Source organism: Oncorhynchus masou, chromosome 5 (genome assembly GCF_036934945.1).
Source record: "Oncorhynchus masou masou isolate Uvic2021 chromosome 5, UVic_Omas_1.1, whole genome shotgun sequence".
NCBI lineage: Eukaryota > Metazoa > Chordata > Actinopteri > Salmoniformes > Salmonidae > Oncorhynchus > Oncorhynchus masou.
In genome coordinates, this window is record NC_088216.1 from 91,734,199 (window position 1) to 91,758,518 (window position 24,320).

At 39.7% G+C, this 24,320-nt stretch overlaps 1 protein-coding gene across 1 annotated transcript; it reads left to right on the forward strand.

Annotated features, from left to right (window-relative positions):
• Nucleotides 1-2,619: 2,619 nt before the first annotated feature.
• LOC135528170 (interleukin-10-like) lies at nt 2,620-14,354 on the forward strand. The gene is given in 7 exon segments (XM_064957068.1): nt 2,620-2,790; nt 5,016-5,081; nt 6,434-6,502; nt 6,505-6,525; nt 6,528-6,602; nt 11,069-11,131; nt 14,153-14,354. Coding segments are annotated over 7 exon segments (561 nt in total). The 3' UTR covers nt 14,249-14,354.
• Nucleotides 14,355-24,320: the final 9,966 nt, after the last annotated feature.

Here is a 24,320-nt window from a genome sequence, read left to right on the forward strand (position 1 = left end):
CATACACTACAGACACTACAGACACTACATACACTACAGCCACTACAGACACTACAGACACTACAGACACTACAGACACTACATACACTACAGCCACTACAGACACTACAGACCCTACAGACATTACAGACACCACATACACTACAGCCACTACAGCCACTACAGACACTACAGCCACTACAGACACTACAGACACTACAGCCACTACAGCCACTACAGACACTACAGACACTACAGACACCACAGAAACAGGCTTACTCAGCATTTATCTTTCAACTCCTTATCTCACACTGTGTGTGTGTGTGCTTTTGTAATTGGCTCGTTGATCAGAAATGCTTTATATTGAACACAATCATAACGCGATCCGCTCTCACAAATTCTTGAAGATGGAGAGACGAGATGGAGAGAAGAGAGATAGAGAAGAGGTGGAGAGAAGAGACGTAGAGAACCACAGAGCACACAAACAGAAGAGTCACAGCATGAGAGGAAAGTCAGCTTTGAAACATACCCTTTCTTTCTCAACTCTTTTCTCTTTCACTCATATCTCTCTTTTTTATATCTCTCTCTCTCTTTTTTATCTCTCCCTCTTTCAGTGACATCAAGTGTATTTAAGATGAGTAGGGTGGTCTTTAAAACTTAATTTTTTATTTATTTTTAATCACAAAATATGTATTTTTTTAGAAAGAGCAGCTCCCAAATGTGATTTACTAGCACATTCCCTCTCTCTCTCTCTCTCTCTCTCACACACACACACACACACACACACACACACACACACACACACACACACACACACACACACACACACACACACACACACACACACACACACACACACACACACACACACACACACACACACACACTCCCTCTCACAAGCTCCAGCGAGTAACCAGATAACCACCCAGCTCATAATTTACCATCATACTCATATCCCCCGTTCACCTGAAACCAGTCACAAAGCAACGGGGAGTAAACGCAGATGTGGACAAGTCATGTTTGTCAACGTCTCCCCCTAAAACCCAATCTTGGGACAATGTCATTTCATTCACCCTTTTTCAAATAAAGCAGTGTTTCCCGAATTCGGTCCCAGGGGTGCACATTTTGATTATTGCCCTAGCATTACACAGCATTACACAGCTGATTCAAATGATCAACTCATCATCAAGCTTTGATTATTTGAATCAGCGCTGCAGTGCTTGGACAAAAACAAAACATGCACCTATAATTAGTTTAGGTTGTATCATGTATTTTATGTGGAATATATGTGATAATTCACCCAGTGTCCTAATCCAATTTTACAGCAGGTAATCTAATCCAATTTTACAGCAGGTAATCTAATCCAATTTAACAGCAGGTAATCTAATCTGACTTTACAGCAGTTAATCTGGAGTTAGGAACCACTGTTGGGGGTACAGGAGGACTGGAGTTAGGAACCACTGTTGGGGGTACTGGAGGACTGGAGTTAGGAACCACTGTTGGGGGTACTGGAGGACTGGAGTTAGGAACCACTGTTGGGGGTACTGGAGGACTGGAGTTAGGAACCACTGTTGGGGGTACTGGGGACTGTATTTTATGTGGAATATAGTTAGGAACCACTGTTGGGGGTACAGGAGGACTGGAGTTAGGAACCACTGTTGGGGGTACTGGAGGACTGGAGTTAGGAACCACTGTTGGGGGTACTGGAGGACTGGAGTTAGGAACCACTGTTGGGGGTACTGGAGGACTGGAGTTAGGAACCACTGTTGGGGGTACTGGAGGACTGGAGTTAGGAACCACTGTTGGGGGTACTGGAGGACTGGAGTTAGGAACCACTGTTGGGGGTACTGGAGGACTGGAGTTAGGAACCACTGTTGGGGGTACTGGAGGACTGGAGTTAGGAACCACTGTTGTATGGGGTCAAAAGAAACTGTTTGAATTAATTGATGCACAATTCATGAACGTGACCAGTAAGTACATAACTGAGGGAAACACTGGACTAGCAGAATTATCTCATGATAGGGTGAAACACGGAAAAATCTACAAAGCAAATTAAACATATAAATAGATATTTCTCATGTATCACGCATTTATAAAGATCTATTTAGATGTCTGTACCAGGAATTTCTCTCTATTTCTGTCTATGGTCTATATGATGTAGAGAATTGTAATGAGGAGGAAGTAAATTACACAGTCAGAACTTTCCCCAACGCAACAGACATGTAAATGACTGAATATGTTGCATCATGAACATCAAGTTTGCCGAGTTAACCCGAGTTCTGTCAGGAACTCCCTCCCCTTCCCCCCAATCACCAGATCACAGCACAAAGGAAATAGGTGAGGATAGAGTTTCTCAGGGTATAAACGATGAAGGGTTGAGGCCAGACAGTACACATGCTCTCCTGTCTGCTGCTGAAAAGGACATCTACAGGACAAGGAGAATCAGTAGACTCCAGCACCAGTAGACTCCAGCACCAGTAGACTCCAGCACCAGTAGACTCCAGCACCAGTAGACTCCAGCACCAGTAGACTCCAGCACCAGTAGACTCCAGCACCAGTAGACTCCAGCACCAGTAGACTCCAGCACCAGACGGTGTCAGGTCCAGAGGATCAGTATCTCCAGCACCAGTAGACTCCAGGATGTCTCCCTGCTCTCTCCTCCTGTCCCTGCTGTTGGCTGCAGCGCTGCAGTGTGAGCATGCCCAGTGCAGACGTGTGCTGTGCTCCGACCGCTGCTGCTCCTTCGTAGAGGGCTTCCCCGTCAGACTGAATGAGCTCCGCACCGCCTTCTCTACCATCAGAGACTACTACGTAAGTACTCTCTATATATATATATATATATATATATATATATATATATATATATATATATATATATATATATACATTTATATGAATATACTACTCTGCAAGTACTCTAATATGTATATACTTTTATATTAACATACTACTATGAAAGTACTCTCTCTATGTATATACATTTATATGAAAATACTACTATGCGAGTACTCATATATATATATATATATATATATATATATATATATATATATATATATATATATATATATATATATATATATATATATATATACAGTATATACATTTACACTTTTATATTAATATACTACCATGTAAGTACTATATATACATTTATATTAATATACCAGCATGTAAGTACTCTAATATATACATTTATTTGTATATACTACCATATAAGTACTATAGAAATGCACATTTATATTAATATACTACCATCTAAGAACTCTCTCTCTCTATATATATATATCTATATATATCTATATATATAGGTATAGATCTATATATAGATATAGGTAATGTTGTCAGTCTGGTGCAGAAGGATTGTTCTACTCAGTTATGTCACCATCACCAGCTGGGTGTTCTGTGTGCAAGGACTTTCGAATATTCGTTTTATTTCCATTTATATTATTTAGTAGTATGTAAGTACTCTATATATACATTTAAATTAATATACTACTATGTAATTACTCTATATATATACATTAATATTAATATACTACTATGTATTTTGGAAAGTATTCAGACCCCTTGACTTTTTACACATTTTGTTGTGTTATGGCCTTATTCTAAAATATATAAAAATATATATTTTTTAATATATATATTTATTTAATTTAACCTTTATTCAACCAGGCTTGGGTATGACACAACAAGGTTGAAACACCTGGATTCGGGGAGTTTCTCCCATTCTTCTCTGCAGATCTCTCAAGCTCTGTTGGAAGGGGAGCGTCGCAGCACAGCTGTTTTCAGGTCTCTACAGAGATGTTTGATTGGGTTCAAGTCCGGGCTCTGGCTGGGCCACTCAAGTACATTCAAAGATTTGTCCTGAAGCCACTCCTGCATTGTTTTGGCTGTGTGATTAGAGTCGTTGTCCAGATGGAAGGTGAACCTTCGCCCCAGAGGTCCTGAGCACTTTGGAGCGGTTTTCATCAAGGATCTCTCTGTACTTTGCTCTGTTCATCCTTACCTCGATCCTGACTAGTCTTCCAGTCCCTGCTGCTGAAAAACATCCTCATAGCATGATGCTGCCACCACCATGCTTCACCGTAGGGATGGTGCCAGGTTTCCTCCAGATGTGACGCTTGGCATTCAGGCCAAAGAGTTCAATCTTGGTTTCATCAGACCAGAGAATCTTGTTTCTCAAGGTCTGAGAGTCTTTAGGTGCCTTTTGGCAAACTCCAAGCAGACTGTTATATGCCTTTTACTTATGAGTGGCTTCCGTCTGGCCACTCTACCATAAAGGCCTGATTGGTGCTGCAGAGATGCTTGTCCTTCTGAAAGGTTCTCCCATCTCCACAGAGGAACTCTGGAGCTCTGTCAGAGTGACCATTGGATTCTTGGTCACCTCCCTGACCATTGCCCTTCTCCCCTGAGTGCTCTAGGAAGAGCCTTGGTGGTTCCAACCCTGTTTTTGCTTTGTCATTATGGGGTATTGTGAGGTCGTTATGGGGTATTATGATGTTATTATGGGGTATTGTTATGTCATTATGGGGTATTGTGAGGTCGTTATGGGGTATTATGATGTTATTATGGGGTATTATGTCATTATGGGGTATTATGATGTCATTATGGGATATTGTTATGTCATTATGGGGTATTATGTGTAGATTGATTGATGAGGGAAAAAAATGATTTAATCAGTTTAATCAATTTTAGAACAAGTCAAGGGTTCAATATTTACTGAAGGCTCTGTACATAACCCTAACCAAGCATATCATTGTATCAATTACACCCACTGCTTGATCTAACCTTTATAGACAACCCTAACCAAGCATATCATTGTATCAATTACACCCACTGCTTGATCTAACCTTTATAGACAACCCTAACCAAGCATATCATTGTATCAATTACAACCACTGCTTGATTTAACCTTTATATACAACCCTTTAGTAAGCATATCATTGTACCGTTTACACCCACTGCATGACTGGATATGATACAAACAGACTTCACATAAAGGTGAGGCTGTTTGTGGTCTGAGTTCATAGGAGGGGGCTAATGATCAAGGTGAGTTCATACTGTCTCTTCTCGACAAGGGGATTCTCGACCACATCAAGGTGAGTTCATACTGTCTCCTCTGCTAGACGAGGGGATTCTAGACCACATCAAGGTGAGTTCATACTGTCTCCTCTGATAGAGAGGGGATTCTAGACCACATCAAGGTGAGTTCATACTGTCTCCCCTGCTAGACGAGGGGATCCTAGACCACATCAAGGTGAGTTCATACTGTCTCCTGTGATAGAGAGGGGATTCTAGACCACATCAAGGTGAGTTCATACTGTCTCCTGTGATAGAGAGGGGATTCTAGACCACATCAAGGTGAGTTCATACTGTCTCCTCTGATAGAGAGGGGATTCTAGACCACATCAAGGTGAGTTCATACTGTCTCCTCTGATAGAGAGGGGGATTCTAGACCACATCAAGGTGAGTTCATACTGTCCCCTCTGATAGAGAGGGGATTCTAGACCACATCAAGGTGAGTTCATACTGTCTCCTCTGATAGAGAGGGGATTCTAGACCACATCAAGGTGAGTTCATACTGTCTCCTCTGATAGAGAGGGGATCCTAGACCACATCAAGGTGAGTTCATACTGTCTCCTCTGATAGAGAGGGGATCCTAGACCACATCAAGGTGAGTTCATACTGTCTCCTCTGATAGAGAGGGGATTCTAGACCACATCAAGGTGAGTTCATACTGTCTCCTCTGATAGAGAGGGGATTCTAGACCACATCAAGGTGAGTTCATACTGTCTCCTCTGATAGAGAGGGGGATTCTAGACCACATCAAGGTGAGTTCATACTGTCTCCTGTGATAGAGAGGGGATTCTAGACCACATCAAGGTGAGTTCATACTGTCTCCCCTGCTAGACGAGGGGATCCTAGACCACATCAAGGTGAGTTCATACTGTCTCCTCTGATAGAGAGGGGATCCTAGACCACATCAAGGTGAGTTCATACTGTCTCCTCTGATACATAAGTGTGTTAAAGATTAACAACATTTATTTAAAAAATAAACCATTATCCCCCAAGAGTTTCTGGATAATTTCCTAATTTTAGGGTTAGTTATAATGTCCTCATCTTCAATTAGGGTTAAGGTTAGTTATAGTTGTAATGTCCTCATCTTCAATTAGGGTTAAGGTTAGTTATAGTTATAATGTCCTCATCTTCAATTAGGGTTAAGATTAGTTAGGGTTAGTTATAGTTATAATTTCCTCATCGTCAATTAGGGTTAAGATTAGTTAAGTTTAGTTATAATGTCCTCATCTTCAGTTAGAGTTAAGGTTAGTTTGGGTTAGTTATAGTTAACTCATCTTCAGTGTGTTTGCTCCTCTCTCCAGAAATACATAGCAAAGTTGTGATGTTGAGGTGAGTTCATACTTGTTTCCTCATCAGAGCACATCGGTTTGAGTGTCATACTGTCTCCTCTATGGACAGCATCAAGGTGAGTTCATATCTCCACACGGTGTTGCCCACCGCATCATGAACAACAGAACACAGAACATCAAGGTGAGTTTAAATCTCCCATCGACTCCATCGGAAACATCTTCCAGAGAGGGGCTGAACAAAGAGTTCATACTGTCCTCAATGTGTATGTAGCCTTGTCTGATATCCTGTTAAAGTAGTCTGGTCCAATATAGTCCTATATAGTCTGGTCCTATATAGTCTGGTCCTATATAGTCCTATATAGTCTGGTCTGATATCCTGTTAAAGTAGTCTAGACCACATCCAAGGTGAGTTCATAGTCTCCTCTGATATAGTCTGGTCCTATATAGTCTGAGTTCATATGTCCTATATAGTCTGGTCCAATATAGTCTGGTCCTATATAGTCCTATATAGTCTGGTCCAATATAGTCTGGTCCTATATAGTCCTATATAGTCTGGTCCAATATAGTCTGGTCCAATATAGTCCTATATAGTCTGGTCCTATATAGTCTGGTCCTATATAGTCCTATATAGTCTGGTTCTATATAGTCTGGTCCTATATTGTCTGGTCCAATATAGTCCTATATAGTCTGGTCCTATATAGTCCTATATAGTCTGGTCCTATATAGTCCTATATTGTCTGGTCCAATATAGTCCTATATAGTCTGGTCCTATATAGTCTGGTCCTATATAGTCCTATATTGTCTGGTCCAATATAGTCCTATATAGTCTGGTCCTATATAGTCTGGTCCTATATAGTCCTTTATAGTCTGGTCCAATATAGTCTGGTCCAATATAGTCTGGTCCTATATAGTCCTATATAGTCTGGTCCAATATAGTCCTATATAGTCTGGTACTATATAGTCCTTTATAGTCTGGTCCAATATAGTCCTATATAGTCTGGTCCTATATAGTCTGGTCCTATATAGTCCTATATAGTCTGGTCCAATATAGTCCTATATAGTCTGGTCCTATATAGTCCTTTATAGTCTGGTCCAATATAGTCCTATATAGTCTGGTCCTATATAGTCCTTTATAGTCTGGTCCTATATAGTTCTATATAGTCTGGTCCTATATAGTCCTATATAGTCTGGTCCAATATAGTCCTATATAGTCTGGTCCTATATAGTCCTATATAGTCTGGTCCTATATAGTCCTATATAGTCTGGTCCTATATAGTCTGGTCCAATATAGTCCTATATAGTCTGGTCCTATATAGTCCTATATAGTCTGGTCCAATATAGTCCTATATAGTCTGGTCCAATATAGTCCTATATAGTCTGGTCCAATATAGTCCTATATAGTCTGGTCCTATATAGTCCTATATAGTCTGGTCCAATATAGTCCTATATAGTCTGGTCCAATATAGTCCTATATAGTCTGGTCCAATATAGTCCTATATAGTCTGGTCCTATATAGTCTGGTCCTATATAGTCCTATATTGTCTGGTCCAATATAGTCCTATATTGTCTGGTCCAATATAGTCCTATATAGTCTGGTCCTATATAGTCCTATATAGTCTGGTCCAATATAGTCCTATATAGTCTGGTCCTATATAGTCCTATATAGTCTGGTCCTATATAGTCCTATATAGTCTGGTCCTATATAGTCCTATATAGTCTGGTCCTATATAGTCCTATATAGTCTGGTCCTATATAGTCTGGTCCAATATAGTCCTATATAGTCTGGTCCAATATAGTCCTATATAGTCTGGTCCTATATAGTCCTATATAGTCTGGTCCAATATAGTCCTATATAGTCTGGTCCAATATAGTCCTCTATAGTCTGGTCCTATATAGTCTGGTCCAATATAGTCTGGTCCTATATAGTCCTATATAGTCTGGTCCTATATAGTCCTATATAGTCTGGTCCTATATAGTCCTCTATAGTCTGGTCCTATATAGTCTGGTCCAATATAGTCCTATATAGTCTGGTCCTATATAGTCCTATATAGTCTGGTCCTATATAGTCTGGTCCTATATAGTCCTATATTGTCTGGTCCAATATAGTCCTATATTGTCTGGTCCAATATAGTCCTATATAGTCTGGTCCAATATAGTCCTATATAGTCTGGTCCAATATAGTCCTATATAGTCTGGTCCTATATAGTCCTATATAGTCTGGTCCAATATAGTCCTATATAGTCTGGTCCTATATAGTCCTATATAGTCTGGTCCTATATAGTCCTATATAGTCTGGTCCTATATAGTCTGGTCCTATATAGTCCTATATAGTCTAGTCCTATATAGTCTGGTCCAATATAGTCCTATATAGTCTGGTCCAATATAGTCCTATATAGTCTGGTCCAATATAGTCCTCTATAGTCTGGTCCTATATAGTCCTATATAGTCTGGTCCTATATAGTCCTATATAGTCTGGTCCTATATAGTCTGGTCCTATATAGTCCTATATAGTCTGGTCCAATATAGTCCTATATAGTCTGGTCCAATATAGTCCTATATAGTCTGGTCCAATATAGTCCTCTATAGTCTGGTCCTATATAGTCTGGTCCAATATAGTCTGGTCCTATATAGTCCTATATAGTCTGGTCCAATATAGTCCTCTATAGTCTGGTCCTATATAGTCTGGTCCAATATAGTCTGGTCCTATATAGTCCTATATAGTCTGGTCCTATATAGTCCTATATAGTCTGGTCCAATATAGTCCTATATAGTCTGGTCCTATATAGTCCTATATAGTCTGGTCCAATATAGTCCTATATAGTCTGGTCCAATATAGTCCTATATAGTCTGGTCCTATATAGTCTGGTCCTATATAGTCCTATATTGTCTGGTCCAATATAGTCCAATATAGTCTGGTCCAATATAGTCCTATATAGTCTGGTCCAATATAGTCCTATATAGTCTGGTCCTATATAGTCTGGTCCTATATAGTCCTATATTGTCTGGTCCAATATAGTCCTATATAGTCTGGTCCTTTATAGTCTGGTCCTATATAGTCCTATATAGTCTGGTCCTATATAGTCCTATATAGTCTGGTCCTATATAGTCTGGTCCAATATAGTCCTATATAGTCTGGTCCTATATAGTCCTATATAGTCTGGCCCTATATAGTCCTATATTGTCTGGTCCAATATAGTCCTATATAGTCTGGTCCTTTATAGTCTGGTCCTATATAGTCCTATATAGTCTGGTCCTATATAGTCTGGTCCAATATAGTCCTATATTGTCTGGTCCAATATAGTCCTATATTGTCTGGTCCAATATAGTCCTATATAGTCTGGTCCTATATAGTCCTATATAGTCTGGTCCTATATAGTCCTATATAGTCTGGTCCTATATAGTCCTATATAGTCTGGTCCTATATAGTCCTATATAATCTGGTCCTATATAGTCCTTTATAGTCTGGTCCTATATAATCTGGTCCTATATAGTCTGGTCCTATATAGTCTGGTCCTATATAATCTGGTCCTATATAGTCTGGTCCTATATAGTCTGGTCCTATATAAACTGGTCCTATATAGTCTGGTCCTATATAATCTGGTCCTATATAGTCCTATATAGTCTGGTCCTATATAGTCTGGTCCTATATAATCTGGTCCTATATAGTCTGGTCCTATATAGTCTGGTCCTATATAGTCTGGTCCTATATAAACTGGTCCTATATAGTCTGGTCCTATATAATCTGGTCCTATATAGTCCTATATAGTCTGGTCCTATATAGTCTGGTCCTATATAATCTGGTCCTATATAGTCTGGTCCTATATAGTCTGGTCCTATATAATCTGGTCCTATATAGTCTGGTCCTATATAATCTGGTCCTATATAGTCCTATATAGTCTGGTCCTATATAGTCTGGTCCTATATAGTCTGGTCCTATATAATCTGGTCCTATATAATCTGGTCCTATATAGTCCTATATAGTCTGGTCCTATATAGTCTGGTCCTATATAGTCTGGTCCTATATAGTCTGGTCCTATATAATCTGGTCCTATATAGTCTGGTCCTATATAATCTGGTCCTATATAGTCCTATATAATCTGGTCCTATATAGTCTGGTCCTATATAGTCTGGTCCTATATAATCTGGTCCTATATAGTCTGGTCCTATATAGTCTGGTCCTATATAATCTGGTCCTATATAGTCCTATATAGTCTGGTCCTATATAGTCTGGTCCTATATAGTCTGGTCCTATATAATCTGGTCCTATATAGTCTGGTCCTATATAGTCTGGTCCTATATAATCTGGTCCTATATAGTCTGGTCCTATATAATCTGGTCCTATATAGTCTGGTCCTATATAGTCTGGTCCTATTTATTCCATGGATGTGTGTCATATCATTAATGCTTCGTCATGTTCTGTAACATAGTAGTATATGTATCCCCCTTGATGGAAACCTCAGAGTTAGGGACCAGCTGGCGGTCTAACCCTAAACACACAACTCTGACACGGTTACTTCCTAATTTACACAGCATCGAACAACCTTCTTACGCTAGAGAGAGACTGACTGACTGACTGACTGTCTGACTGTCTGTCTGGCTGTCTGTGTTTCCAGTGTACTACTGTAGCAGCCTGGAGCCTCCCAACAATATTGCAGCGTGGGGTGGCTGTCACAAGATCTGATCTCTTCCTCCCCCTTCCCCTCTTTCTCTCTCCACAGAGGAACTACTTTTCCTGTAAGAAACCGTTTGACATCAACAACTTAATCTCCTCATATAAAAAGGTCAGTCCCCAGCAGGCTCTGAGTGTGTGTGTGTGTGTGTGTGTGTGTGTGTGTGTGTGTGTGTGTGTGTGTGTGTGTGTGTGTGTGTGTGTGTGTATCTGTGTGTGTACATAAAATATTAATTAAAGTAGTTTGCGATGTCATGTGGTTTTGTAATAATATACTCTCTGATTCAACAAAAGAGGCAGACATGTTCTTCATTTACAATAACTTTGCTTATCAGAGAAGCAGATTTATCTGTTACTTTTTTGACATCATAAAGTTGAATAATTACATTTCTCAGCTCGTCATCAGTCCACGGGGCACCGTTTGACCTCACAGTGCATTTTCTTAAAGTGGCGTGTTTACCAGCAATACTCATAAATCATTTCTTAAAGGGGCTTATCAGCTATACTCATAAATCATTTCTTAAAGGGGCTTATCAGCTATACTCATAAATCATTTCTTAAAGGGGCTTATCAGCTATACTCATAAATCATTTCTTAAAGGGGCATATCAGCTATACTCATAAATCATTTCTTAAAGGGGCATATCAGCTATACTCATAAATCATTTCTTAAAGGGGCATATCAGCTATACTCATAAATCATTTCTTAAAGGGGCATATCAGCTATACTCATAAATCATTTCTTAAAGGGGCTTATCAGCTATACTCATAAATCATTTCTTAAAGGGGCATATCAGCTATACTCATAAATCATTTCTTAAAGGGGCATATCAGCTATACTCATAAATAATGAACCCTCTATAGGACCTGTGGTAGATTACCTTAGGACCAGCCTTTGGTATTTTAGTGTTCCTAGTGAGTGAGTCCTGATTGAACCCTCTATAGGACCTGTGGTAGATTACCTTAGGGCCAGCCTTTGGTATTTTAGTTTTCCTAGTGAGTGAGTCCTGATTGAACCCTCTATAGGACCTGTGGTAGATTACCTTAGGACCAGCCTTTGGTATTTTAGTGTTCCTAGTGAGTGAGTCCTGATTGAACCCTCTGTAGGACCTGTGGTAGATTACCTTAGGACCAGCCTTTGGTATTTTAGTGTTCCTAGTGAGTGAGTCCTGATTGAACCCTCTATAGGACCTGTGGTAGATTACCTTAGGGCCAGCCTTTGGTAATTTAGTTTTCCTAGTGAGTAAGTCCTGATTGAACCCTCTATAGGACCTGTGGTAGATTACCTTAGGACCAGCCTTTGGTATTTTAGTGTTCCTAGTGAGTGAGTCCTGATTGAACCCTCTATAGGACCTGTGGTAGATTACCTTAGGACCAGCCTTTAGTATTTTAGTGTTCCTAGTGAGTGAGTCCTGATTGAACCCTCTATAAGACCTGTGGTAGATTACCTTAGGACCAGCCTTTGGTATTTTAGTGTTCCTAGTGAGTGAGTCCTGATTGAACCCTCTATAGGACCTGTGGTAGATTACCTTAGGACCAGCCTTTGGTATTTTAGTGTTCCTAGTGAGTGAGTCCTGATTGAACCCTCTATAGGACCTGGCTGAGGCAGCCCCAATCTCCCATGTTTTTCATAAGAGCTTGATGTATGGGGTGTGCCCAGAAGTCTGGAAAGAGTCAAAGGTTATTCCACTTCTTAAGGAAAAAACACTGCATTCACTGGTCCTAATAGTCATCCTATGAGCTTGCTGCCGGTATTAAGAGTATGGACGACAGGAAGTTAGTTGGTGCAATGTTGCTAGATTTCAGTGCTGCTTTTGATGTAATTGATCATGAACTGTTACTAGGTAAACTCAAATGTTATGGTTTTAAGTCTGCAGCTCTGTCCTGGATGGAAAGCTGTCAATCCAAAAGTGTTTTTTAATGGTAGCTTTTCAAACAGTAAAGATATACACTGAGGTGTTCCTCAAGGAAGTTGCCTAGGCCCACTTCTCTTCTCTTGTCTTTACTAATGATTAACCTTCAGTAACGAACAAAGCAAGAGTGGTCATGTATGCTGATGACTCTACAATGTATAGCGCAGCATCAGAATCTAATGAGCAAACAGATGTACTGAGCAGTGAACTACAAATGGTGTCTGAGTTGGTTGATATGAACAAATTGGTGTTGAACATTTCTAAAATGAAATGTATTGTATTTGGTTCAAGATATATGCTTGCTGATGATCCCTCATTGAATTTGTTGATGAATAGAACGCATGTAGAGCAAGTGGACAAAACGAAACTACAAAGCGTCATGTTATCATGGTCAGAACACATTGATGATATTGTTATTATGATGGGTAAGGGATTTGCTGTTCCAAAAAAATGTTCAGAGTATGTAAAATATGGCACACTGAATCAGGTGATTCAATCCCTGGTCCTATCACACTTAGAGTACTGTCCAGTTATATGATCAATCCCTGGTCCTATCACACTTAGAGTACTGTCCCTGGTCCTATCACACTTAGAGTACTGTCCAGTTATATGATCAATCCCTGGTCCTATCACACTTAGAGTACTGTCCAGTTATATGGTCAATCCCTGGTCCTATCACACTTAGAGTACTGTCCGGTTATATGGTCAATCCCTGGTATTTTAATTATCTTTATTGTCTACTTGTGTGTGTGTTTAACTATACTGAACCCGAAGTCTCCAAAATAATAGTAAAAGATCAGACACTTGACCAACTGGGGACATGCTGTTGGTCCCCACAAGGTCAAATGCTATTTCTAAGGGGTTTAGGGTTAAGACTAGAATTCGTGTTAAGGTTAGAATTAGGTTTAGGGTTGGTTAGGAGCTAGGGTTAGTTTTAGGGTTAGGAACAAGGATTAGGTTTAGTGTTGGTTAGGAGCTAGGGTTAGTTATAGGGTTAAGAACTAGGATTAGGTTCAGTGTTTGTTAGGTGCTAGGGTTAGTTATAGGGTTAAGAACTAGGATTAGGTTTAGTATTAAGGCTAGGTTTTTGGGTTAAAGTTAGGATTAGGGAAAGAGTATGGGTTAGGGGTTAGGGAAAATAGGGTTTTGAATGGGACTGAATTCTGTATCCCCACAAGGTGTAGTTCCTCTAACCTGAGTGTGTGCTTCCTGTGTGTCTAGATGCAGGATAAGGGCCTTTATAAGGCAATGGGAGAGCTGGACCTGCTCTTCAACTACATCGAGGAGTACCTGGTCTCTCAGAGACGCAAACACTGACCCCTGACCCCTAACCACTGCCTCAGCCAACCAGGACACACTGACCCTGAGCATGGACCAACAAGAATGAGTAACCTCAAACCTCTAATAACCTCCAACCCCAAACCTCTAAACTGCATGTTCAGTCCAGGAAGGAATCTGTGTCTGTGTCTTTGCGGAGGTGTTTTTTCTAACATTCCATAGAAGTCTTTGCGTTAGTCTTTAGTCGTTCTCGAAGACCGACTCTCTAAAGTCCTGAAGACCTTCTGAGGACCTAATAATGATAATATATACCATTTATCAGATGACTTTATCCTAATTCGTGTTCAGTACAGTACTGCCTTTATACATTTTAGTATGGATGGGCCCAGTGGGAAGTCAACCCGTGTTCATGACCTTATAAGCGCCATGCTCTACCAACTAAGCCAGGAACTTCTCTCTAAAGTCCTGAACCACATTTAGCTTCAGATTCATCATCGTGTTTATTAATCAGTCATATTGACTAAAACATTCTGCTGTAAAGTTTCATTTGTATTGCATCAATTTTCATGATTGACACTTTCTGGAAGTCCTTCTATAGTGGACATTGAACAAAAATATAAACGCAACGTGCAACAATTTCAAATATTTTACTGAGTTTACAATTCATAGGGAAATCAGTGTAGTAAATTGATTCGGCCCTAATCTATGGATTTCACATGACTGGGAATACAGATCTGTTGTGGACCACCATTTGCCTCATGCAGTGTAACACATCTCCTTCGCATAGATTTGATCAGGCTGTTGATTGTGGCCTGTGGAATGTTTCCCCACTTCTCTTCAATGGCTGTGCCAAGTTGCTGGGTAGGAATTGAACTGGAACTCGCCGTCGTACACGTGGAATCAGAGCACAGCAGGAATCTGGGTATGCAGGCCATGGAAGAACTGGGCCATTTTCAGGAAATGTGTACAGATCCTTGAGACATGGGGGCCGTGCATCATCATGCTGAACCGTGAGGGGAAGGAGGCGGATTAGTAGCATGACTATATGGGCGTCAGGATCTTGTCACGGTATAAAATTGCCATTGATCTAAATGACAAATTTGCACATCCTTTTATTGTCCCCAGCACAAGGTGCACCTGTGTAATGATCATGCTGTTTAATCAGATTCTTGATATGCCACACCTGTCAGGTGGCTGAATTATCTTGGCCAAGGGGAAATGCTCACTAACAGGAATGTTTGAGCGAAATAAGCTTTCTGTGTGTACGGAACATTGATGGGATCTTTTATTTCAGCTCATGAAACATGGGACCAAGACTTTACATGTTGCATTTATATTTTTGTTTAGTCTAGTTTGGATATTAACATAATGATGTGATGTTATTCTAACCACAATGTGATAAGGAATCATATACTGATGTGTAATAATGACCATTAACCACAATGTGGTAAGGAATCATATACTGATCTATAATAATCACTATTACGAATGACCATGTTTACAACATATTGCGACATTTAAAAATATTTTTATTACCAATGTCAATACTGATTTGAAATAAAGTGGAATTCTGCAACATAATGTATTAATGGGATCATGTTGAAAGCGTATTTTGTTTTGTAAAATAATCAATAATTGCCATCTCTTCATGGTCTATGTTTTTGACTAATAATTAGCTCCCCTGACATTTTAAATAGTTGTGCCTAAATGTTTGTGAGGTAGAATGTATTTATTTTAAATCAGCTTTTAAGTTTTTTAGCTGTCAATGTTTTGGTATTTATTTATGATTTTAACTGCAGTTTTAAAATAAATCTTCTACTTTGAAACCATTTTACCTCAGTGCTTTTGTTTACCTTTAAAATGCGAAGCCTTTTAAGTGGTGGGCCAGTTCTTCCTCACGTTATTTAGAACGTTTCAGCGATGGGTTGTATGTTGGCACATTTTGGGGAATATTCAGAGGTGGACACATTCCGTGGGAATTAACGGAAATATATAGGAATTAACGGGAATATATGTGAATTAACGGGAATATATGTGAATTAACGGGAATATATGTGAATTAACGGGAATATATGTGAATTAACGGGAATATATGGGAATTAACGGGAATATATGCAAATGAATATTAATACCATTTAACTACCAACCAGTGCTCCTGCACATTGTCTAACCAGGCTATCTGCATTGTGTCCCACCACCCGCCAACCCCTCTTTTGCACTACTGCTACTCTCTGTTCATCATATACGCATAGTCACTTTAACCATATCTACATGTACATACTACCTCAATCAGCCTGACTAACCGGTGTCTGTATGTAGCCTTGCTACTGTTATTTTCAAATGTCTTTTTACTGTTGTTTTATTTCTTTACTTACCTGAAAGTACGCATTTCACTGTAACACCTGTTGTATTCGGCGCACGTGACAAATAAACTTTGTTTTGATTTAAATGTAACCCTGCCTTGTTACAGTCTGTCTATAGTGATAAACCCTGTCTTGTTATAGTCTAATGTCTATAGTGATAAACCCTGTCTTGTTACAGTCTACTGTCTATAGTGTTAAACCGTGCATTGTTACTGTCTATAGTGTTAAACCCTGCCTTGTTACAGTCTACTGTCTACAGTGTTAAACCCTGTCTTGTTCCAGTCTACTGTCTATAGTGTTAAACCCTGCCTTGTTCCAGTCTACTGTCTATAGTGTTAAACCCTGTCTTGTTCCAGTCTACTGTCTATAGTGTTAAACCCTGTCTTGTTCCAGTCTACTGTCTATAGTGTTAAACCCTGTCTTGTTCCAGTCTACTGTCTATAGTGTTAAACCCTGTCTTGTTCCAGTCTAATGTCTATAGTGTTAAATGTAACCCCTGCCTTGTTACAGTCCACTGTCTATAGTGTTAAACCCTGTCTTGTTCCAGTCTACTGTCTATAGTGTTAAACCCTGCCTTGTTCCAGTCTACTGTCTACAGTGTTAAACCCTGTCTTGTTACAGTCTACTGTCTATAGTGTTAAACCCTGTCTTGTTCCAGTCTACTGTCTAGAGTGTTAAACCCTGTCTTGTTACAGTCTACTGTCTATAGTGTTAAACCCTGTCTTGTTCCAGTCTACTGTCTATAGTGTTAAACCCTGTCTTGTTCCAGTCTAATGTCTATAGTGTTAAACCCTGTCTGGTTACAGTCTACTGTCTATAGTGTTAAATGTAACCCCTGTCTTGTTATAGTCTAATGTCTATAGTGTTAAACCCTTTCTTGTTACAGTCTAATGTCTATAGTGTTAAATCCTGTCTTGTTCCAGTCTACTGTCTATAGTGTTAAACCCTGCCTTGTTCCAGTCTACTGTCTATAGTGTTAAACCCTGTCTTGTTCCAGTCTACTGTCTATAGTGTTAAACCCTGCTTTGTTCCAGTCTACTGTCTATAGTGTTAAACCCTGCCTTGTTCCAGTCTACTGTCTATAGTGTTAAACCCTGTCTTGTTCCAGTCTACTGTCTATAGTGTTAAACCCTGTCTTGTTCCAGTCTACTGTCTATAGTGTTAAACCCTGTCTTGTTCCAGTCTACTGTCTATAGTGTTAAACCCTGTCTTGTTACAGTCTACTGTCTATAGTGTTAAATGTAACCCTGTCTTGTTAGTCTACTGTCTATAGTGTTAAATGTAACCCTGTCTTGTTCCAGTTACGGATACAGTTATCCTGTGTGTGTGTGTATCCTGTGTGTGTGTTTCTTTTCTCTCCTTCTCCCCTCACAGGTGAAAATCATCACTCCCCAATCACTCCCCAATCAATCATCAATCAGAAGACACACCTCCTGTTTTCCTACCCTATCACAGTTCCTTCCCCATGGTTTAAAAACCCCATCATTTGTTTGTTCTAGAGCTCAGCTCAGCTCAATCTCTCTGTAAATGCCATGTCTGTAGGTCTCTGTGTTTCACTCTCGCTTTGTGTCTTAACCTCTCTTTTGTTTAAGCACCTCATAGCACTTTGTCATCACCTGTGAGTATTGTTTTTGGTTATGGTGTTTGTTTGTTGCTGGTGGGAAAAGGGGGAAACCAAGACAAGTCGCCCATGGGCATACACTACCCGTAGGTGAACTTTGTTAAATACACTAGTTAGAACTGGGCGGACCACCCACTGTATTTTTGGTTAGTTAGTTAGCTGTTGTTAAAGTAGGCTAGTCTAGCTTAGGGGTGTTTTTGAATACTTATTGTTTCTTTCCTTGGGTCCAGCTCAGCCCCTTTTCCTGCATCCCCCATTACCGTGTGTTTATAAATAAACCTGGAGTTTGACAGTAGATTTCTGTTGTCATGGTTATTTCATTCACACTTTAACTTTGTCACAATAATAATTTGCATGAGTTATGTTACGGGTCTCATTACCATCCCCCCCTAGACTGTCGGGCCAAAAGGGATTCGTAACAATAGTGTTAAACCCTGTCTTGTTACAGTCTACTGTCTATAGTGTTAAACCCTGTCTTGTTACAGTCTACTGTCTATAGTGTTAAACCCTGTCTTGTTACAGTCCACTGTCTATAGTGTTAAACCCTGTCTTGTTCCAGTCTACTGTCTATAGTGTTAAACCCTGTCTTGTTACAGTCTACTGTCTATAGTGTTAAACCCTGTCTTGTTCCAGTCTACTGTCTATAGTGTAAAACCCTGCCTTGTTACAGTCTACTGTCTATAGTGTTAAACCCTGCCTTGTTCCAGTCTACTGTCTATAGTGTTAAATGTAACCCTGTCTTGTTACAGTCTACTGTCTATAGTGTTAAACCCTGTCTTGTTATAGTCTACTGTCTATAGTGTTAAACCCTGTCTTGTTATAGTCTAATGTCTATAGTGTTAAACCCTGTCTTGTTACAGTCTACTGTCTATAGTGTTAAATGTAACCCCTGTCTTGTTATAGTCTACTGTCTATAGTGTTAAACCCTGTCTGGTTACAGTCTACTGTCTATAGTGTTAAACCCTGTCTTGTTACAGTCTACTGTCTATAGTGTTAAACCCTGCCCTGTTCCAGTCTACTGTCTATAGTGTTAAACCCTGTCTTGTTACAGTCTACTGTCTATAGTGTTAAACCCTGTCTTGTTCCAGTCTACTGTCTATAGTGTTAAACCCTGCCCTGTTCCAGTCTACTGTCTATAGTGTTAAACCCTGTCTTGTTCCAGTCTACTGTCTACAGTGTTAAACCCTGTCTTGTTACAGTCTACTGTCTATAGTGTTAAACCCTGTCTTGTTCCAGTCTACTGTCTACAGTGTTAAACCCTGTCTTGTTACAGTCTACTGTCTATAGTGTTAAACCCTGTCTTGTTCCAGTCTACTGTCTATAGTGTTTAATGTAACCCTGTCTTGTTACAGTCTACTGTCTATAGTGTTAAACCCTGTCTTGTTACAGTCCACTGTCTATAGTGTTAAACCATGTCTTGTTACAGTCTACTGTCTATAGTGTTAAACCCTGTCTTGTTATAGTCTACTGTCTATAGTGTTAAACCCTGTCTTGTTATAGTCTAATGTCTATAGTGTTAAACCCTGTCTTGTTACAGTCTACTGTCTATAGTGTTAAATGTAACCCCTGTCTTGTTATAGTCTACTGTCTATAGTGTTAAACCCTGTCTGGTTACAGTCTACTGTCTATAGTGTTAAACCCTGTCTTGTTACAGTCTACTGTCTATAGTGTTAAACCCTGCCCTGTTCCAGTCTACTGTCTATAGTGTTAAACCCTGTCTTGTTACAGTCTACTGTCTATAGTGTTAAATGTAACCCCTGTCTTGTTATAGTCTAATGTCTATAGTGTTAAACCCTGTCTTGTTACAGTCTACTGTCTATAGTGTTAAACCCTGTCTTGTTACAGTCTAATGTCTATAGTGTTAAACCCTGTCTTGTTCCAGTCTAATGTCTATAGTGTTAAACCCTGCCTTGTTACAGTCTACTGTCTATAGTGTTAAACCCTGTCTTGTTCCAGTCTAATGTCTATAGTGTTAAACCCTGTCTTGTTACAGTCTACTGTCTATAGTGTTAAATGTAACCCCTGTCTTGTTATAGTCTACTGTCTATAGTGTTAAACCCTGTCTTGTTCCAGTCTACTGTCTATAGTGTTAAACCCTGTCTTGTTCCAGTCTACTGTCTATAGTGTTAAACCCTGCCTTGTTACAGTCTACTGTCTATAGTGTTAAACCGTGTCTTGTTCCAGTCTACTGTCTATAGTGTTAAACCCTGTCTTGTTCCAGTCTACTGTCTATAGTGTTAAACCCTGTCTTGTTACAGTCTACTGTCTATAGTGTTAAACCCTGCCTTGTTCCAGTCTAATGTCTATAGTGTTAAACCCTGCCTTGTTACAGTCTACTGTCTATAGTGTTAAATGTAACCCCTGTCTTGTTATAGTCTACTGTCTATAGTGTTAAATGTAAACCCTGTCTTGTTCCAGTCTACTGTCTATAGTGTTAAATGTAAACCCTGCGTTGTTCCAGTCTAATGTCTATAGTGTTAAACCCTGTCTTGTTACAGTCTACTGTCTATAGTGTTAAACCCTGTCTTGTTCCAGTCTACTGTCTATAGTGTTAAACCCTGTCTTGTTACAGTCTACTGTCTATAGTGTTAAACCCTGTCTTGTTCCAGTCTACTGTCTATAGTGTTAAACCCTGTCTTGTTACAGTCTACTGTCTATAGTGTTAAACCCTGTCTTGTTCCAGTCTACTGTCTATAGTGTTAAACCCTGTCTTGTTCCAGTCTACTGTCTATAGTGTTAAACCCTGTCTTGTTACAGTCTACTGTCTATAGTGTTAAACCCTGTCTTGTTCCAGTCTACTGTCTATAGTGTTAAACCCTGTCTTGTTCCAGTCTACTGTCTATAGTGTTAAACCCTGTCTTGTTCCAGTCTACTGTCTATAGTGTTAAACCCTGTCTTGTTCCAGTCTACTGTCTAGAGTGTTAAACCCTGTCTTGTTACAGTCTACTGTCTATAGTGTTAAATGTAACCCCTGTCTTGTTATAGTCTAATGTCTATAGTGTTAAACCCTGTCTTGTTCCAGTCTACTGTCTATAGTGTTAAACCCTGTCTTGTTACAGTCTACTGTCTATAGTGTTAAACCCTGTCTTGTTCCAGTCTACTGTCTATAGTGTTAAACCCTGTCTTGTTCCAGTCTACTGTCTATAGTGTTAAACCCTGTCTTGTTCCAGTCTACTGTCTATAGTGTTAAACCCTGTCTTGTTCCAGTCTACTGTCTATAGTGTTAAATGTAACCCCTGTCTTGTTATAGTCTAATGTCTATAGTGTTAAACCCTGTCTTGTTCCAGTCTACTGTCTATAGTGTTAAACCCTGTCTTGTTACAGTCTACTGTCTATAGTGTTAAATGTAACCCCTGTCTTGTTATAGTCTAATGTCTATAGTGTTAAACCCTGTCTTGTTCCAGTCTACTGTCTATAGTGTTAAACCCTGTCTTGTTACAGTCTACTGTCTATAGTGTTAAACCCTGTCTTGTTCCAGTCTACTGTCTATAGTGTTAAACCCTGTCTTGTTCCAGTCTACTGTCTATAGTGTTAAACCCTGTCTTGTTCCAGTCTACTGTCTATAGTGTTAAACCCTGTCTTGTTCCAGTCTACTGTCTATAGTGTTAAACCCTGTCTTGTTCCAGTCTACTGTCTATAGTGTTAAACCCTGTCTTGTTACAGTCTACTGTCTATAGTGTTAAACCCTGTCTTGTTCCAGTCTACTGTCTACAGTGTTAAACCCTGTCTTGTTACAGTCTACTGTCTATAGTGTTAAACCCTGTCTTGTTCCAGTCTACTGTCTATAGTGTTAAACCCTGTCTTGTTCCAGTCTACTGTCTATAGTGTTAAACCCTGCCTTGTTCCAGTCTACTGTCTATAGTGTTAAACCCTGCCTTGTTCCAGTCTACTGTCTATAGTGTTAAACCCTGTCTTGTTACAGTAATATATCCCATTTTAGCAGACGCTTTTGTCCAAAGCGACTTACAAGTCGGCTGGGGCCACTACTTTTACATATGGGTGGTCCCAGCGGGAATCGAACCCACGACGCTTGGCGTTGCAAGCGCCATGCTCTACCGGCTCTACCGACTGAGCCACACAGGACACAGTCTAATGTCTATAGTGTTAAACCCTGCGTTGTTCCAGTCTAATGTCTATAGTGTTAAACCCTGTCTTGTTACAGTCTAATGTCTATAGTGTTAAACCCTGTCTTGTTATAGTCTACTGTCTATAGTGTTAAACCCTGCGTTGTTCCAGTCTAATGTCTATAGTGTTAAATGTAACCCCTGTCTTGTTATAGTCTACTGTCTATAGTGTTAAACTACAGAGCATGTTGTCCTACTATATTCGTTCACTAAACTACAGAGCATGTTGTCCAGCCCTACTATAGTAGTTCACTAAACTACAGAGCATGTTGTCCAGCCCTACTATCGTGGTTCACTAAACTACAGAGCATGTTGTCCTACTATAGTAGTTCACTAAACTACAGAGCATGTTGTCCAGCCCTACTATAGTAGTTCACTAAACTACAGAGCATGTTGTCGTACTATAGTAGTTCACTAAACTACAGAGCATGTTGTCCAGCCCTACTATAGTAGTCCACTAAACTACAGAGCATGTTGTCCAGCCCTGCTTTAGTAGTTCACTAAACTACAGTAGTTCACTAAACTACACAGAGCATGTTGTCCAGCCCTGCTGTAGTAGTTCACTAAACTACAGTAGTTCACTAAACTACACAGAGCATGTTGTCCAGCCCTACTGTAGTAGTCCACTAAACTACAGAGCATGTTGTCCAGCCCTACTATAGTAGTTCACTAAACTACAGTAGTTCACTAAACTACACAGAGCATGTTGTCCAGCCCTGCTGTAGTAGTTCACTAAACTACAGTCATTCACTAAACTACAGAGCATGTTGTCCTACTATAGTAGTTCACTAAACTACAGAGCATGTTGTCCTACTACAGTAGTTCACTAAACTACAGAGCATGTTGTCCTACTATAGTAGTTCACTAAACTACAGAGCATGTTGTCCTACTATAGTAGTTCACTAAGCTACAGAGCATGTTGTCCGACCCTGCTATAGTAGTTCACTAAACTACAGTAGTTCACTAAACTACAGAGCATGTTGTCCAGCCCTACTATAGTAGTTCACTAAACTACAGAGCATGTTGTCCAGCCCTACTATAGTAGTTCACTAAACTACAGAGCATGTTGTCCTACTATAGTAGTTCACTAAACTACAGAGCATGTTGTCCTACTATAGTAGTTCACTAAACTACAGAGCATGTTGTCCAGCCCTACTATAGTAGTTCACTAAACTACAGAGCATGTTGTCCTACTATAGTAGTTCACTAAACTACACAGTATGTTGTCCATTGAAGTTGTTGTCTCTCGCTCTTTTGATATAGTATCAAATTAAAAAGGAATAATAACAAGGTTTGAAAGGGTTTGATCCACTTTAAGACACACACATACACATAGAGAATTGAAAATAAGAATTTGTTCTTAACTGACTTGCCTAGTTAAATAAAGGTAAAATAAAAAGTCTGGTGATTTGGAGGTAATGCAGGAGCAGGCAGACTGGTGGTGGATATTGTGAGACGAAGGACACTGCTGACTTTAAAAACGAAAAACTCAAAATCTAAAACTGACCTTTAACCCTAACCCTATACTTAACCAATTCTGGAATTATATATCGGTTTGCAGGTCAGGAGTGTCCGTATAGTGTTTCCCGTGGAGATTGGAATATATATGAGCATCAGCACAGAGGCGTTCCCTAATCTAAATATGCAAATACATGCTAGAACGCGCCAATAGAATGTCGCTAGGTGGTGTTTGGCTCTGCCCACTTTGATGGATTTGCATCCATTGGAAAACGACAGGCGGTGGTCTCTATCTTGGGTTAGTTATAGAAATATTTGAAAAGCACAGAAAGTGGCATTTAGTAAAAAAAAAAGTAAAACAAGACTTAGGATATGAGCAATATTTACATCCATCCACACAATAACTGAACCGTAACGTTAACACTCGGAAGGAGATTACAATCACATAGGATGGATCCTCTTTATTAACACAACGGCCCCACTCCATTACATACTTCACATCCAGTAGGTGGCGGTGACGCGCAGTTACTCCGTTTGCCAGCTGC